The following is a 17,471-nucleotide window of genomic DNA, read 5'->3' as shown; positions in this document are numbered from 1 at the left end:
TTTTCTCATTTTTATCTTCATGGCATACTTTGCTGAGAATGTTCTATAGTGCAGGCATTCTTGTTGTGAATTCTTTTAATTTTTGTTTATCATGGAAGGTTTTTATTTCTTTATACCTGAAGCTTAATTTTGCTGGGTATAGAATTTTTTTTTTTTTGTATTGGGGATTGAACTTGGGGGCACTTGATCACTGAACCACATCCCCAGCCCTGTTTTGTGTTGTTTAGAGACGGGGTCTCACTGAATTGTTTAGTGTTTTGCTTTTGCTGAGGCTGGCTTTGAAACTTATGATTCTCCTGCCTCAGCCTCCAGAGCCACTGGGATTACGGGTGTGTGCCGCCACACCCCACTGGATATAGAATTCTTGGATAGCATCCATTTTTTTTTCAGAGCTTGATATATATTATTCCATGACCTCTTAACTCTGAGTATCTGGGTTGAGAAATCAACTGAGATCCAAATTGTTTTCCCCCTAAATGTAATCTGACACTTTTCTCTGGCAGTCTTTAAAATTCTATCCTTATTCTGGATGTTAGATGTTTTCAGAATAATGTATGTTGGTGTGGGTCTGCTATAATTTTGTATGTTTAGAGTCTTGTAAGACTTCTGTATTTGATTTTCTATTTCATTCCTACGTTTTGGGAATTTTTCTCATATTATCTCATTGAAAAGATGGTACATTCCTTTTGTTTTTGGTAACTTTGTACATTTATCTATCCTGATAAATCTTAAATTTGGTCTTTTTTTGTTATCCCATATTTCTTAAAACTTCTGTTCATATTCTCTTAACATCTTCTTTCCATAGTCAACTTTATTATCAATATTATACATTTTGTCTTCATTGCCTAAAGTTCTGTCTTCCATGTGGTCTAGTCTGTTGGTGATGCATTGTATTTTTAATTTGGTTTATTGATTTCTTCATTTCAAATATTTCTGCTTGGTCTCTTTTCAGAATCTCTCTTTATTGAAGTGATCTTTCACTCCTGAATTTTATCTCTGATTTAATTCCTTAATTCCCATTTACCTTGAGGATCAGTTTACCTATGTACATTCTAAACTCCTCTCTAACATTTCTTCCACTGTGGTGTCAATGGATTCTATTATTGGGGTATCTTGGTTTGTTTGGGGTGCTTTGTTCCCTTATTTTTTCATGGTGTTTGTGTGTCTACCCATCTAGCAGTGTGTATCTGAGGCAGTGTAGTTTCTACCCTGTCGACTTATACTGTTCCTGAAGATTTCCAGTACCTTGCCTTTAATGGGGAGACAAATATTAACAGCAACCAATGTGAACACTCTGTAGCCTTAAACCAAGTATCTCCAATTTTGATGTTTACAGTTTTTTTTTTCACAAAACCCAGAAATGATTTGTTCAGTTACTGCCTACAATAAAAACAGTAAATTTGCAAAAAGAGTTTAAAAATTTAAATGGTGGACAAGTAGAGAACAGAAGTGGTGTGGGATGTGATGTTTATGAGGAAGGAGGAGAGAAGATAGAAGTAAAAAATTATGAGATGAGTAAAAGAGGGAATAATAGAGGTTGGCTATTAGCAGAAAAAGAGAAAAAAAGAAAGGCAATAGATAAGTGAGAGAAAAAAATATATAAAAATTAAAAAAGTAAAAATAGAAAAAAGTAAAAATAAAAATACAAAATAAAACTGAAATATACTGGGGCTGGGGATGTGGCTCAAGTGATAGCGCGCTTGCCTGGCATGCGTGCAGCCCGGTGTTTGATCCTCAGCACCACATACAAACAAAGATGTTGTGTCTGCCAAAAACTAAAAAAAAAAATAATAAATATTAAAATTCTCAAAAAAACTGAAATATACTGTTCAGACATTTTAGTCCTCAGTGAACTGATGGATAAAAAAATAATAATTGGTTTCAAAATTGGTAGAAATGTGAGAGAAAAAAGAAAAAAAATGATCTCAATGAAAAATTGAACAATTGTTTCCATTGGAGTTCAGAAGTTTCTCAGTTTCCCTTCAGCAGTTAGGTGGAATTGTTTGAAATTTGATGCTTGTTCCACCCTCAGGGTAGGTGGGGTTGCTAGGGTGAGAGGGTTAATCCTGGAGGTGGAACTCCTGGAGGCAGGGCATATGCTTAGGTATGCTCTTGTCTCTTCGCTGAATGCCAGTTCCTCTAGAGAGTTTAAGTCAGGCTCTAGGGCCCAGCAATTGCTGGTCCACACTGGAAGACTTCACCCCAGGAATCTCCTTTGGGTTCCACTTGTGTGGTATAGGAGCTTGTTCTTAGCCTACTTTATTGTCTGTGGACCCCATAATTCCTGGTCTCTGATTCAATCTCCAGCCTCAATCTCTCCTGTATCTGCCCTTTCAAATTCCTGGTCAGGTGCTTCTTTCCCAGTGGGTCCTGCAAGCAGCCAGATTGGAAGGGGAAGAGGAAGCCAGGTAGGTTCTGACCAGTATTCCCCTGTGTAAACTTTTCTTCATGCTTGATTTTTTTTCCTGGTCACTTAGGTATACTCTGTGTCCTGCATCGTGGGTTTGCCTGGCTTGTTTTTTGAGCCAGACTTGGGTCTGCCAGAAATCTGCTCCCCCAGCTGCTGGCCCCTGTGTTACAGCTACAAAATGGTTCCTTCTGCTGTCTTCTGCATGCAGCCAGGGAGATATGGTGACTTCTTTCCCGTACAAGGATACTGTGCAGTGCAACTTACTGTTTATCGGACAGTGACTCTGATCTCTAAACTCCTTACCCTAACATGCCTCAGTGCTCCTGAGAACAGGGTTCCTTTTATTCTCTTATTGATTTACCGCATTCATGGAGGGACTGTTCTAGCCTGTGCCTCCAGCTGCTGCTGTGGCTGTAGGGCTAGGGATTTAGGGTTACTTGTTTTATTATATTCAATCTCCTGAGTCCTTGATCTGTTTTGAGTGTACAATATTAAATTCCAGTAAAGTCCCTCCAATTCTTGTTCATTTACCCACTTTGTTGAAAGAAGAGAAATAATTTTATGATGAAACACAACCTTAAACATACAACATGTTTAATATATAAATCTAACTGTAGATAAACATGTACGTCTAACTGGAGAGTTAAAATTGCTGTTGACTTTTTATTGATTCAGAAAACATTTATGGAAGAGCTGCTATGTGCTTGTCACTGGTAAACAAGCAATAATATAAATGTTCATCTACTTTTAAGACCTTAATGTGAAAGATTGTAAAAGTTATATTCAGGAAACTGTACTTTGTGAAGATGGTAATTGAAACAATGCCAGTAGATAAAAAGTTTTAGCTAACAATAATATTCATGGAATTTTAGATTTATAAGGGAACATGGTGATGTAACTTAAGCTTTTTTCTTCAAATGATAGCACCAAGGTCAGTGAAGTATACTGATTTACTCAGAGTCACAATGTGGCTGTTTGGGTTTTGAATCCAGGTCTGATTCTCTGTTCAGGGCTTTTTCTTCCATGTCACTAAATCTGTGACAAAACTACTAGAGGACATTACTGGATGACTATTATGTGTATGTACTATTAATTGAGAGACCAAGAATATTCTTGTTCTTGAGGTGTTTATAATGAAGTTGGGGAGATTGATAAGAGTTCTTTCCATTATAATTTATAGAAATCCATTTCAAGCTAAGCAGAAAGGAAGAATTTATTGGTTTATAGTGATTCATGTAACCAAAAATAGATTGAGGATAGACTGGAATCAGGGCCTTAAAGCATTAGGACCTCTGTCTTCATTTTGGCATCTGTTTGGACTTTTTTGTGCACTCATTAACTTATTTAAATTTACTCCTTTGATTTATAGAGAACTATAACACCTTGCCACTCAGATTACATCCTTACAGTACATGATGGAACAGGAAAGAACTATTTCCAGTTAGGAAAATTTCAGGGAATGAGTCCTGTGACCCAATCTACTTTACATGTCCACTTGTGATTGAAGGGGTACAACTGAGTGCCCCACGGTGAAAACACATAGAGTGGGAAAATTTTTGTAAAAGTTGGGGGCTAGGGATTCTAGATATGCAGAGCAGAGGGGAAATGTATATACGACATACATACACACTATACACACAAAACTTTTGTATAAGTCAACCACATAGAACAAGTAGGAGTAGGCCATAGGAGAGTTCAGAGCCTGGGGGGCACAAGCCAGAATGTATTCCTCAGAGTTAAGTGGAGCTGAGTCTCAATGAGTAAATAGGATTTTGTGAATGAAGAGGAAGCATTAGAGGAGATCCAGGGAGCAGGAAACAGTGAGATATGAGATATTTGTAGGACCATGAATAGACCAAGTTCTCTGGTACTGTGAGAAGATTGGGGAGACAGATTTGGCTGAGAATATAAAGAGTTTTGAATGTTAAAGTAAGGAATTTGACCTGTATTCTGTGGACAGTAAGAAGCCATTGATATATACTATGGTCAAAGGAAAAAGATATTTTAGGAAAGCAAATAGAGGACCATGAGAGTGGTTTTAGATTCAAAAAACTGATGATAGATGATAGATGATAAAAGAATAATGGAGGGGCTGGGGTTGTGACTCAGTGGTAGATTGCTCACCTAGCAGTTGCAAGACACTGGGTTCGATCCTCAGCACCACATATAAATAAATAAAATAAAGGTCCATCAACAACTAGAAAAAATATTAAATAATAGAATTTATTTACCAGAAGGACTGAATAATATAGTTCCTAGCATGGAAAACCTATGATTGTGAACTAATCACTCAGCCATTTATTTATCTCTTCAGTAAAATAGATGTATCTATCTTTTCTCACTTGAAACCTGAATTTATATTTAATTTCAGTAAGAAAATGTTATGTTGTATTTGGCTCTATTGTTTATAAATAGTGCCTTATTGGGACTGGGGTTGTGGCTTAGTGGTAGAGTGCTTGCCTAGCATATGTGAGGCACTGGGTTCGATCCTCAGTACCACATAAAAACAAAATAAATATCTATCAACAACTTAAAAAGAAAATAAAAAAATAAATAGTGCCTTATTAACTTTTAATACACAAAAGAATATTTTTCTACATGGTATTTGGACATTGGAAGTTGGAAATAGATTATCAGTTGAGGATGTGATGATTACATTTTATTAGTTCCTTTAAACTCTTTATTTCAACTAGGTAAATGATAGAAATAAATTCTGAAACTAGGATTTAGTGCAAAGTGTTAATATTCTTTTTCCTTCTAGCCTTATTATTTTTTTATTATTAAGAATTCCCCAGATTATCTTTGTAACTATGATTTTTAACACTTTAAAACAGTGCCAGAGGGGTTGTGGCTCAGCGGTAGAATGCTTGCCTAGCATGTGCGAGGCCCTGGGTTCAATCCTCAGCACCACATAAAAATAAAAAAATAAAGGTATTGTGTCCAATTACAACTAAAAAATAAATATTTAAAAAAGAAACAAACAGAAAACAGTACCAGAACTGCTAGTGTATATGACTTGTGTTTCTGTATCTCACACTATTTCTTCTTAAAAATTTTAATGTTGTATTTTAAAAATTAACACATAAATTTACATATTAATGGGATTCAATGTGATAATTCCTTATATGCATATGGTATGCACTGATCAAATCCAATCACCTTTTCCCACTCTCCCGTTCCAATCTCTAATAATCACTGTTGGTTCAGGTCCACTTTTTAAAAAAACTCCCAAATATGAGATAACTGCAGTATTTGTTTTCTGTGTCTGGTGTATTTTACTTAACATGATGTCCTCCAAGTCCATTCGTTTTCTGCAAATGACAGGATTTCATTCTTCTTTATGGCTGAAGAATATTCCACTGTGTATATATACCACATTTTTTTTTTATCCATTCACCTGATGTTGGGCACCAAGGCTTATTCCCATATCTTTGTTATGAATAGCTACAGTAAACATAGGTGTGCAGGCATCTTTTTGGTATGCTGATTTCATTTCCTTTGACTGGATACCCAATAGTGGGATAACTAGGTAATATGCTAGTTCTGTTTTTAAGTAGTATTATGTAGACATGCCAAAAGAGAACCCAAGAACTCTAATTTACAAGCAGCCAGTTTTGTTTTAAAGTGGAGACTCAGAATTCTGTTCTGAGGGCTAGTGTTTGCATTATAAGATTTAGAAATGTGGTTTCTTTTTTTTTTTTTCACACAGAGGAAAGTAAATGTTAGTATTGAATTCTATATTTTTATATAATTAGGATTATGGTGAAATAAGTAAATTTTTAGAGACATTATGGAATATTTCTATAGATATGGTATGCTTGTATAGGGTATAAGCAAATATACTGTACTTAATTAAAAAAAAATCTGATAACTTCCAAAATTAGGAAAGGAATATTTGTGAAAGTTTCTTCTCATTCATTACTTTAAGTGTATCTCTTTTTCTCCCTTCTACAAGCTAAGGCAATTGCTGTTAGTGGTTTGATATATATTATTTCAGACTCTTCCTACCTGTATCTATAAATGTGTGTCTCTATGTGGTTTTATAAAAGTAAAAGGTAGAACAATACTTGTAAAGATAGTATTTATGTGAGTCAAATACTTTTGCACTATTTGCAAACTCTTCATATAAATAAGTTCTTTAGTGCTCACTACAATCCTATGAGGTATGTATTATTATTATCCTCACTTTAAGGATGAGGAATCACAGGAAAATTAAGCATCTTTTTCAAATTTACACTGCCAGTAAGTGATGAAGTGATGCATTCTGGCTTCAGAGTCTGTGTCTTCAACTGTTAGCTCTACTGGGAATATGTCTACTTCTTCACCAAATTGGAGCATGGATTTGAGAAACCAAATCTTAGATTTTATTTTTTAACCTTTTAAGTAAAAATATTACGGTATGCTATTTGTAGCGATTATATTTAATCTAGTAGTGATTTTTAAAGGGCAATGGTTGGGTATCATTTGCATCTTGACAATCTGATAAGTTATGGAAAATTCACATGCAGAACAGAAATTTTATTAGACAAGATGGACTGTTATGAACTTTATTTTTAGACTCAGTTTAAGAACTTCTAAATATTTCCACTTGTCTTTATTGCTCTGTTACATATACATATTTTTTTAGCCTGTAATTTATGGTCCTGATTTGCTCTTTTATAGGTTATTTCTGTTTGTTTGACATTTCTTTATATATATATATATATATATAGGCACTGGGGATTGAACCCAGGGACACTTAACTGCTGAGATACATTGCCACTCCTTTTTATTTTTATTTTGAGACAGGGTTTCACAAAGTTGCTTAGGGCCTCCCTAAATTGCTGAGGCTGACTTCAAACCTGCAGTTCTCCTGCCTCAGCCTTCTTAGCTGCTGGGATTATAGGTGTGTGTTACCATGTGTGGCTGTATTAATGGGTTTTAAAATTTATTCCATATTACATAGCCAGTCATTATGATCATAATTTTCAAATTGTCCTAATGCTTTTAAACATCTTCTGTGTGGATTCTTTGTGACTGTGGAGATACCTGTTTTTGTCTGCTTTGTTCTGATAATTGATTGTATTTGGTCTTATGTGCTGAAGTTTGTGGTATTTTTTTTTTTGAAGTAAAAGTCAGTTTTAAAAAATTTTATTTTGTTCCTGCAGTAGGTGTTTTCCCATAATGTTTTTTTATATTTTGAATGATATTTTTTCTTTTTTATGTTATAAAAATAACAGCCTTTTTGAGGTTCACATATTGAATATTTTATTCTTTCAAGTGTATAATTCATTTGTTTTAAATATATCTTATTTATCTATAGAGTTGTGTGTATATCACCACTAATTATAGAACATTTTCACTAAGAAACCTTAATTGGGGAATGAAATTGGGCAAATCATATTGTTGCACTGTGTATATGTTGTTATATATACAAATACATAACACTAAATGCCACCATTATGTATAACTATAATATACCAATAAAATATGGAAAAAATAATTTCATGAAGAACCAATTAAAAGAAATATTATGATCATTAGCAGTCACTGTTCACTTCCTTCTCCCTCATGTCTGGCATCCACTAATTTACCTATTGTCTCTAATGATTTGCCTATTCTTAGGTTTCATATGAATGAAAAAAAGTATATGGCCTTTTGTGTTTGGCATCTTTCACTGAACATAATGCTTTCAAGTTTCATCTGTTTTAGCGTGTGTCAGTACTTCATTTCTTTTTATGGATGATAAATTCTGTTGTATGAACTTACCATATTTTGTTTATCCTTTCATTGGTGTGGATGTTCAAGACTGTTTCTATTTTTTACTATTATGAATAATTTTTCTATGAACATTTATGTGCAAATTTTTGTGTAGATGTATGTTTTCAATTATTTTGGGTATGTGTTAAAAGATGGAGTTTGTTTTCCTTTCCCCATTGAGTCTTCTTGGCATCCTTATTGAAAATCATTTGATTATATATGAAGGGATTTATTTATGGACTTGCTATTCTGTTTCATTAGTTTGTATGTCTGTCTTTATGTCAATTTCCTACTGTCTTGTTTACTGTAACTTTTAGTAAGTTTTAAAATCAGGAAACTGACCATTGTATTTCTTCTTTTGTGAAGTGCCAGTTCAGTTCCTTTGCTCATTTATTGATTTGGTTATTTGTTTTTTTGATGTTTTTTGAGCTCTTCATATATCCTGGAGATTAATGTTCTGTAGGCTCTCTGATCACATTCTTGATTGTTTCCTTTGCTGTGAAGAAGCTTTTTAGTTTGATGCCATCCCATTTATTAATTCTTGCTTTTACCTCTTGTGCTTTAAGAAGTTGGCTCCTAAGCCAATGCGATGGAAAGTTGGGCCTTCATTTTCTTTAAGTAGGCACAAGTCTAATGCCTAGGTCCTTGATCCACTTTGAATTTTGTGCAGGGTGAGTGATGGGGGTTTACTTTATTCTACTACATATGGAACAACATCTCTAGAAATTACAGAAATTCAAATTAAAACTACACTGAGGGGCTGGAGATGTGACTCAAGCGGTATACACGCGCTCGCCTGGCATGCGCGGGGCACTGAGTTCGATCCTCAGCACCACATAAAATAAAAATAAAGATGTGTCCACTGATGGCCCAAGATGGCAGCGCCCATAGCACCGCTCTTGGTGCTACCCTGAGGTGAACTAAGACCGAGAGCCCCGCATCATGTCGAAGCTGAGCCGCGCCACTCGGGCCCTCAAGAAGCCCGAGGCCAGCGGCGTGATCCGGACCATCGTGCGGGCAGGCCAGGCCATGCCCGGGCCCCCGCTCGGCCCCATCCTGGGTCAGCGGGGCGTTTCTATCAACCAGTTCTGCAAGGAGTTCAACGAGAGGACGAAGGACATTATAGAAGGCATTCCTCTGCCCACGAAGATTTTTGTGAAGCCTGACAGGACATTTGAAATCAAGATTGGACAACCCACCGTTTCCTACTTCTTGAAGGCAGCTGCTGGGATTGAGAAGGGGGCCCGGCAGACTGGGAAAGAGGTGGCAGGCTTGGTGTCTTTGAAGCACATATATGAGATTGCCCGGGTCAAAGCCCAGGATGATGCCTTCGCCCTACAGGATGTACAACTGTCCTCTGTCGTCTGCTCCATCATTGGCTCTGCCCGATCCCTGGGCATCCGCGTGGTGAAGGACCTCAGTGTGGAAGAACTGGCAGCCTTCCAGAAGGAGCGAGCTGAATTTCTGGCTGCTCAGAAAGAGGCAGATTTGGCAGCCCAGGCAGAAGCTGCCAAGAAGTGACCCCTGCCCTCTGCACTTGAGGAGTCTGAAGGAAGCAGCTGAAAGGGAGCCAGAGGGAAGGGAGGTCACACCAACATGTGTGTTTTCCTGACTTCACATGATGTGTGTTTTTACATATCTGGCCATATCAAGGGATCAATCCCTAATAAACATCCTTTGTTGGCACACACACACACACACACACACACACACACACAAAGATGTGTCCACTGAAAACTGAAAAATAAATATTAAAAAATTCTCTCTCTCTCTTCTCTTAAAAAAAAAAACTACACTGAAATTTCACTTCACTCCAGTCAGAATGGCAATTATCAAGAATACAAGTAACAATAAATGTTGGCAAGGATGTGGGAAAAATAGGTGGGACTACAAACTGGTGCAACCACTCTGTAAGCAGTATGGAGATTCCTCAGAAAACTTGGAATGGAACCACTGTTTGACCCACTTATCCCACTTCTCAGTATATACTCAAAGGACTACTACAGTTACATAGTCACATCAGTGTTTATAGTGACTCAATTCAGAATAGCAAAGCTATGGAACTAGCCTACTAGCCTAGGTACCCTACAACAGATGAATGGATAAAGACAATGGAATGAATATATATATATATATATATATATATAAAATGGACTATTAGCCATAAAGAAGAATGAACTAATGAACTTAGGGCATTTTCCCAGTAAATGGATGGCACTGGAGACTATCATGCTAAGTGAAATAAGTCCCCCCAAAATTAAAGGGTGAATCTTCTCTCTGATATGTAGATGCTAACACACAATAAGGGAGTTGGAGGGAAGAACAGATGTTCATTGGATTACATAAAGGGGAATGAAGGGAAGGGAGGGGATATGAGAATAGGAAAGACAGTAGAATGAATCAGATATAACTTTCCTATGTTCATATATGAATACATGACCAGTAAAACTCCACGAGAATGGGATCTTAATTAGAATGTTGTATTCTATGTACGTATGTATGTCAAAATACACTCTACTGTCATGTATATCTAAAAAGAACAAATAATAAAAAAGAAATAGGCATAAAATGATAAATTAAAAGCAGGAAAATTGAGTCCTCTAACTTTGTTCTTATTTTTCAAGGTTGTTTTGGTTTTTAGTACCTTGAGACTTCATCTTTCTTTTAGGATGAATTTTTCTGTTTCTTCAAAGAACATTGTTGGGATTTGATAGGGATTGCATTGAATCTGTAGGTTGCTTTGTGCAGTATTGTAATATTAATGATGGTAAGTCCTCTTGTCAATGAACACAGAATATCCTTATATTTATTTAGGTATTCTGTAATTTCTTTCAGCAGTGTTTTATAAGTTTTAGTGTACACGTTTTTTTGCTTTTTTGTTAAATTCATTCCATATCAAATTCATATAATACATTTTTGATATTATTGTAAATGGAAGTGTTTTCTTTATTTTTTAAAGATTTTTTCCCTCATTGTATAAATATGCAACTGATTTTTGTTTTTCTGTTCTGCTATTTTGATTCTTTTATTTTAGCTTTTTTGTTAAAATTTAAAATTTAGCTTTGTCTATATAAAATCGTATGATTAGTACACAAACATTTTTTACCACTCTAAAAATATATCAAATATTTATAAATAAAATGGAAATATATAAAGATACTGATTGGTGATAGCCAGAGGTACCTGCTACCACAAACTCCCATTAATATTCTGAAGTTTGTTTTTTAGGAAGAGGAAAAATCATCCAGTAAAGACATTAGAGGTTACATATGAGCAGCCAAATGGCAGATACACATAGAGCAAAGTATGGGGGAAGGGGTGTGTAGCCTCCACGTTCTCTTTGGTGCATTACCCTACAGGGAACTCCATAAGTTCAGCTACCTGGAAGCTTCTAATTTTACTTTTCCTTACCAATTTGATACCTTTTTTTCCTTGCCTAGTTATTCTGACCAGAATTTTTAGTATTATGTTGAATAGAAATGGCAAAAATGTGCATCCTTCTTTTCTGACTAACTTTCATAGTTTTAGTTTCAAAATTAAAGTGTAATTTAACTACTGAGCCATATCCTCAACCCCTCTTTTATATTTTATTTAGAGACAGAGTTTATCTGAGTTGCTTAGGGCCTGCTAAATTGCTGAAGTTGGCTTTGAACTTGGGATTCTCTGCTTCAGCCTCCAGAACCATTGGGATCACAGGTGTGAGCCACCATGCTCAGCTTAGTTGTGGTTTTCATATATAATTTTTGTTACATTGAGGTAGTTTCTTTTTATTCCTGATTTGTTGCATTTTTTTTATCATTAAAGGGTGTTGAATTTTGTTAAATACTTTTTATCCATTGAGATGATCTAGCTCTATTTCTTCCTTTTATTAATGTGGTGTATCACTTTGATTAATTTTAAAAAATTTTTTAAATTTTTATTTTTTTTAGTTGTAGATGGACACAGTAACTTTCTTTATTTATTTTTATGTGGTGCTGAGGATCGAACCCAGGGCCTTGTGCTAAGCAACCGCTCTACTGCTGAGCCACAACTCCAGCCCCAACTTTGATTATTTTTCATATGTTGAACCTTATCTTGAATATTCCAGGAATAAATTCTGCTGTGTTATGGTGTGGATGGGGGGTGTCCTCCTAAAGCTCATGTGTGAGGTAATGCAAGAACATTCAGAGGTGAAATCATTGGGTTTTGAGATCCTTAACCTAATCATTGCATTAATCCCCTTACGGTATTGAGTGGTAACTGAAGATGGGTAGAGTGTGACTAGAAGAGGTGGGTCATTGGGGGCATGATCTGAGTCTATTCTTTCTCTCTGCTTCCTCATGGCCATGTGAGCCGCTTCCTTCCACCACACTCCTCTACCTTGAACGGGAAGGAATAGAGCCAGCTGTCTATGGATTGAGACCTCTGAGATTGTGAGCCCCCAAATAAACTTTTCCTCCTCTATAGTTGTTCTGGTTGGGTCCTTTCTTCACAGGTGTGAAAAAGCTGACTAGAACAACTTGGTGATATTGTGTAATCTATTTTATATGTTGCTGAATTATGTTTGATGCAGAAATCCTCGACAAAATGCTAGTAATATTCATGATAGATATTGGTCTATAATTTTCTTGTTAAGTCTTTGGCTTTGGTGCCAGGGAAGTGTTGATGTAGGAGTTAGGAAACCCGCTCTTCATTTTTGGGGGGAGTTTGTGAAGATCTGGTGTTTTGAAATGTGTGGTAGGATTCACCATTGAAGGCATCAGATCCAGAGCTATTCCCCCTATGGAGGATTTTGATGTTTTTTTTGGTCTTTTTAAAAATATTTATTTTTAAAAAATTTTTAGTTGGACACAATATCTTTATTTTAAATTTATGTGGTGCTGAGAATTGAACCCAGTGCCTGACATATGATAGGTGAGCACGCTGCCACTTGAGCCACATCCCCAGCCCCATCAATCTTTTTTTTTTTTTAATGGATAATGTTTAGATTTTTAAAAATTTCTTTATGATTCTGTGTTGGTAGATTTTGTGTTTGCAGAACTTTGTCTATTTCATCTATGTTATACCCAATTGTTTGTATAGAGTTGTATTTTCATAGTGCTGTTATGTAAAATGCCTTTTTAATCTTTTGTATTCTGCCTGTTTGGAGATGCAGCTGCCTCCAGGCCCTATCTGTTGTCCCAAGGTGGAGGTTACTGCGTGGGGAGGGCTATGGCAATAGCTGCAGTGTCCCAAGATGGAGGTGGGCTAGGCCTGGGCTCCCCAGTGGGTTGGCAGGGGCGGTCTGAGGCCTGAGCCTGGGCTTTGGCATGGGTCTGCTAGTAGTTGCGGGCAGTCCTGTGTCTGACTTTGGCCTAGGCTCCTGCTTGGGTCTCCACATCAATATCTTTGAAGTCAGTTGCTTGCAAATTATGAACCTTAGGAAGTGTCATGTGGCAACATGACACTTTTCTTATATTTCTTGTATTTCTCTGTTTAGATTTGCTTATTATTTTGGTTAGGTTTCTCTTCCACTATTGTGTGAGAGCCTTTTTAGGTCATAGCCTTCTCTTAAGGATGTTTCCTTGGATGTTGGATTGTTGAATATACCTCCAAGTGGGTTTTATAGTAGTTTCCCTTCTACTACTTTGGTGGTCCTTTAGTCAGCTTTGTGTCATTGTGACCAAAAGACCGGACAAGAACAATGTAGAGGGGGAGTAGTTTATTTATTTTTGATAAATTTCTAATTTTAATTATGCTTCAAATATTAAAAATCTACTTAAACAATGAAAAATATTATTATACATTCTTCTTCCAAGGAATGCAATTATACATTCAGCTAACAAATGAGAAAAGGTTTAACCGTTGTTCAAATCTGAATCATTATATAATTTTTAAAAATATATTTTTAGTTATAGTTGGACACAATACCTTTATTTTATTTTTATGTGGTGCTGAGGATCGAACCCAGGGCCCCACTCGTGCTAGGCGAGCACTCTACCAATGAGCCATAATTCCAGCCCCAGTATATAATTTTTTAATATTTATTTTTTTTTGATGTAGATGGACAGCATGCCTTTATTTTATTTGTTTATTTGTATGTGGTGCTAAGGTTCCAACCCAGTGCCTCACACATGCTAGGCAAGTGCTCTGCCACTGAGCTATAGCCCCAGCCCTCATTATATAATTTTGAGAAAAATATGATGACATAGATATCAGCAGTGGTAAAATAGGAATAATTTACTTTGGCTTACAGATTCAGAGTTTCTGTCTATTGTTGGCTGACTTGGAAAGCAGCTCAAGCCATGGTGACTGGGAAACAGAGACAAGATATAAGCCCCATAAGTTATCCCTAATGACCTGTTTCTTCCAGTCACACCCTACCTACCTGTAGTTATCATCCAGTTAATCCATATCAATGGATTAATCCACTAAAGCTGTAAAAATCTAATAATTTTACCTGTGAACATTCTTGCATTGTCTTATACATGAGTTTTTGGGGGATACCGCATATCTAAACCATAATAGGTGATGACTAGTGTACTTTGACAGTTTGTACTGTGTGTGAGTCTGATGATCCCACTTTCTTTGTGGGTGTCAGAAGAGTGGGGTCCTTCTAGTGAATCAGGCAATTGTCTTGTGGAAAGTATAGTATATGGGATATACCCTCTGTGATTACCCCTTTAGTCTTGTTCACACTGTACCTCCTAAATGCATATTAGAGCATTCTGTGTTGAATCCCCTTATAGGTATGATATCTACTATGTTTGTGTTATTCTCTCTGCTATTGCTGTGGGAGCTGATGACCAGGTGTAGGTTGTTAGCCACCCATGCCTGCTTGTGTCTGCTTGGGGCCTGGTCATTGTCTGGGAGTTTTATCTTTCCTATTCTTTGTGTTAAAGTATTTGCTGAAATTTTAGCAGGGTTGGGTTGTGTGTGTCTCAGTGTGCACTGTCTCTTAGCTGGGCTAGGAGTATAGTTTCTCAGCGGCATGTCTACCCCATGAAGTTGAGGTGTTGCTCTGGTTCTCCAACATCTAGTATAAAGGTGGAAATGAGCAACAGCAACAATGAAGAACAATGAACCAGGTACATCTACCATAGACCATACAAATACCATAAAGAAGGGGAAAAATATAAAAAGGAAACAAAATAAAAAGAGAGATTAAGAGTATATATTAAGAGAAGAAAAGAGAGGAAGAGTAATAACAAAACTCAAAACAACTTTCCCTCCAAAATCCCTAAAAATCAAACAAAGCAAAAATAATAAGCAAAAGAATGATTAAAAAAAGAGAAAAAAGGGAAAAAGTCACCCCCCCAATACCCCATTCAACAACAACAACAAATCCTAATAAAAATTGTCTGCTCTGAGGTGTTGGAAGCTGTGGGAAGAATGGATTTTCACAACCTATGCCAATATGCACTTCTTTCTATATCTTCTTGGGCTGTGTATCCCTTAGAAGGAGCAAGGCCTGGGGGTTATTAATCTCTTACTCCTTTTGTGTTGCTCAACAGGCTGCCTGATGGTGGCCTGAGACTGAAACTGGTTGAAACGACTCTCTCATCTTTCTTACCTTTAGTACAAGGTAGCATGGAATAGGAAGTAGCATCTACTGAAGTTTGTTGTGGATGGATTAGCTGATACCCCACTCTGAACAGGACATTCTATCCAATGGACTGTTTTCCAGACAGATTATATTGACACACTTTTAGAGCTGGACCAGTGCCTATCTCTACAATGTATCTGAATCGTGGTTACTTCCCAAGAGTTCTACTATTGAGGTAGATCAATGAAACATCCTGGGTAGAGGGCAAATGGCAGGTCCCACATACTTCACCACTGATGATTGGCCTTCTGAGGCCTTGTCCCCACATTCAATCATGCATACCTATGTCGTTTCCTGACCTGAGCAGCCAGATTAAAAAGGGAAGTGGGTTGCACCCTTTTTGTATCTCTAACATGGATCTGACTGCATAAAATTTCTGTTCTTGATTCAGTGATGTTCCTCAAGGGCCATGCTATACCATGTGGTAGGTGCCAGCTGAACAGTGTGGCCATGTTTTCTGCAGTCTCTGTGTTTTTTCCTGCAGTCTCCATGTTTTCTGCAGGTTCCTACAGCAGTAAGCTTAGTTACAACCTCCACAAGATGGTTCCCTGCAACATCTGTCTGCTCACAAAACTCCTAGCATTTCTCAAACACCGGCCCACTGTGTAAAGCTCCTGGATAAGCTAAGTTCAGACTGCTTTTCTGTTCTACACGTGTTTCTGTGCCACATTTGTCTATTTTATTTTCTCTTTGTGTTACCCTCTCTGGTGTTACCACTGCTGCAGGTTGGTGCTGATGTACTCTTTGTTGCCCTCTTGTTTCAAAGACCAGAATTTTTGGGTCTCTCGGAGTCTCTTGACTATCCATATTGAATTCTGTCAGTCACCTACCCCACTGAGTAACTTTTCTCCAGCTGCTTTGATTCTGCACTATGGAACAGCTGGAAAGTGCAGTTTATCTTTACTCTGTCATCTTTTTTCTTTTCTTTTAGAATTTTTTAAATATTTATTTTTAGTTCTCGGCGGACACATCTTTATTTGTATGTGGTGCTGAGGATCGAACCCAGGCCGAACGCATGCCAGGCAAGCATGCTACCACTTGAGCCACATCCCCAGCCCATCTTTTTTCTTAATGTGCATCAATTTTTATATCATCTCTTGTTGTTTTACCTTCTTTTTCCTGTGATGGTATATATATCACCAAATATGTGCCACACAGATATGACCATCTCAATCCCTGATGGGGTTAAGATCATTAGTCCCTTCTTTAAATATAGGGAAAGAAAACACTCTCTGTTGGAAGATTACAGGATGCTTCTGCTTTGTGGTTCTTTTTAAAAGAGGGTTCATTATATTTTTTTAAAAATAAAAGATGAAATACTCATAATTTTATTTATACAGTTCTTGTCTGTTGATAATTAGTATTGCTGCTTTTTCAACCATCTTTCACTCAGTATCTTTTTATCAATGCTGTTCCACTTCTAAAAAATCTTTACTGAGGTGTAATTGACATGCAATAAATTTGCACATACTTGGAGTATACCATTTAATATATTTTGTAATATGTATATACCCATGATACCATCACCACAATCAAGATAACAAATATATTACTTACTCTTAAGTTTCCTAGTTCTGTTTGAATACTTCTCTTCTGCTTTTCTCCAGACCATTCTTTGGCAAACCCTGCTATACTACAAACTACAAATTAGTTTGCATTTTCTAGTATTCTATACAAGTGGAATCATACAGTATGTATTTAATTTTTAATCTGGCTTCTTTTATTCAACGTAATTATTTTGAAATTCATTCACATCAT

At 36.6% G+C, this 17,471-nt stretch overlaps 2 protein-coding genes across 9 annotated transcripts in view; both read left to right on the top strand.

Moving 5' to 3' along the window:
• Positions 1–17,471, top strand: part of Dock3 (dedicator of cytokinesis 3) — a 680,226-nt gene that overhangs the window by 24,707 nt on the left and 638,048 nt on the right. The gene's annotated exons all lie outside the window — the stretch shown is intronic.
• Positions 8,991–9,837, top strand: LOC124084318 (large ribosomal subunit protein uL11m-like). The gene has a single exon (XM_046431446.2). It carries the CDS (start codon positions 9,092–9,094, stop codon positions 9,668–9,670), a length of 579 nt encoding a protein of 192 aa, XP_046287402.1. The 5' UTR covers positions 8,991–9,091; the 3' UTR covers positions 9,671–9,837.

Source organism: Marmota monax, unplaced genomic scaffold (genome assembly GCF_021218885.2).
Source record: "Marmota monax isolate L192 unplaced genomic scaffold, Marmota_monax_Labrador192_F-V1.1 WCK01_AAM20220418_F8-fsc00022, whole genome shotgun sequence".
NCBI lineage: Eukaryota > Metazoa > Chordata > Mammalia > Rodentia > Sciuridae > Marmota > Marmota monax.
The sequence above is the reverse complement of the archived record's forward strand: the minus strand, read 5'-3'. Positions and strand labels throughout refer to the sequence as shown.

Coding starts and splice junctions, on each gene's coding strand:
- LOC124084318 (XM_046431446.2), top strand. CDS start 9,092: ATGTCGAAGCTGAGCCGCGCCACTCGGGCCCTCAAGAAGCCCGAGGCC.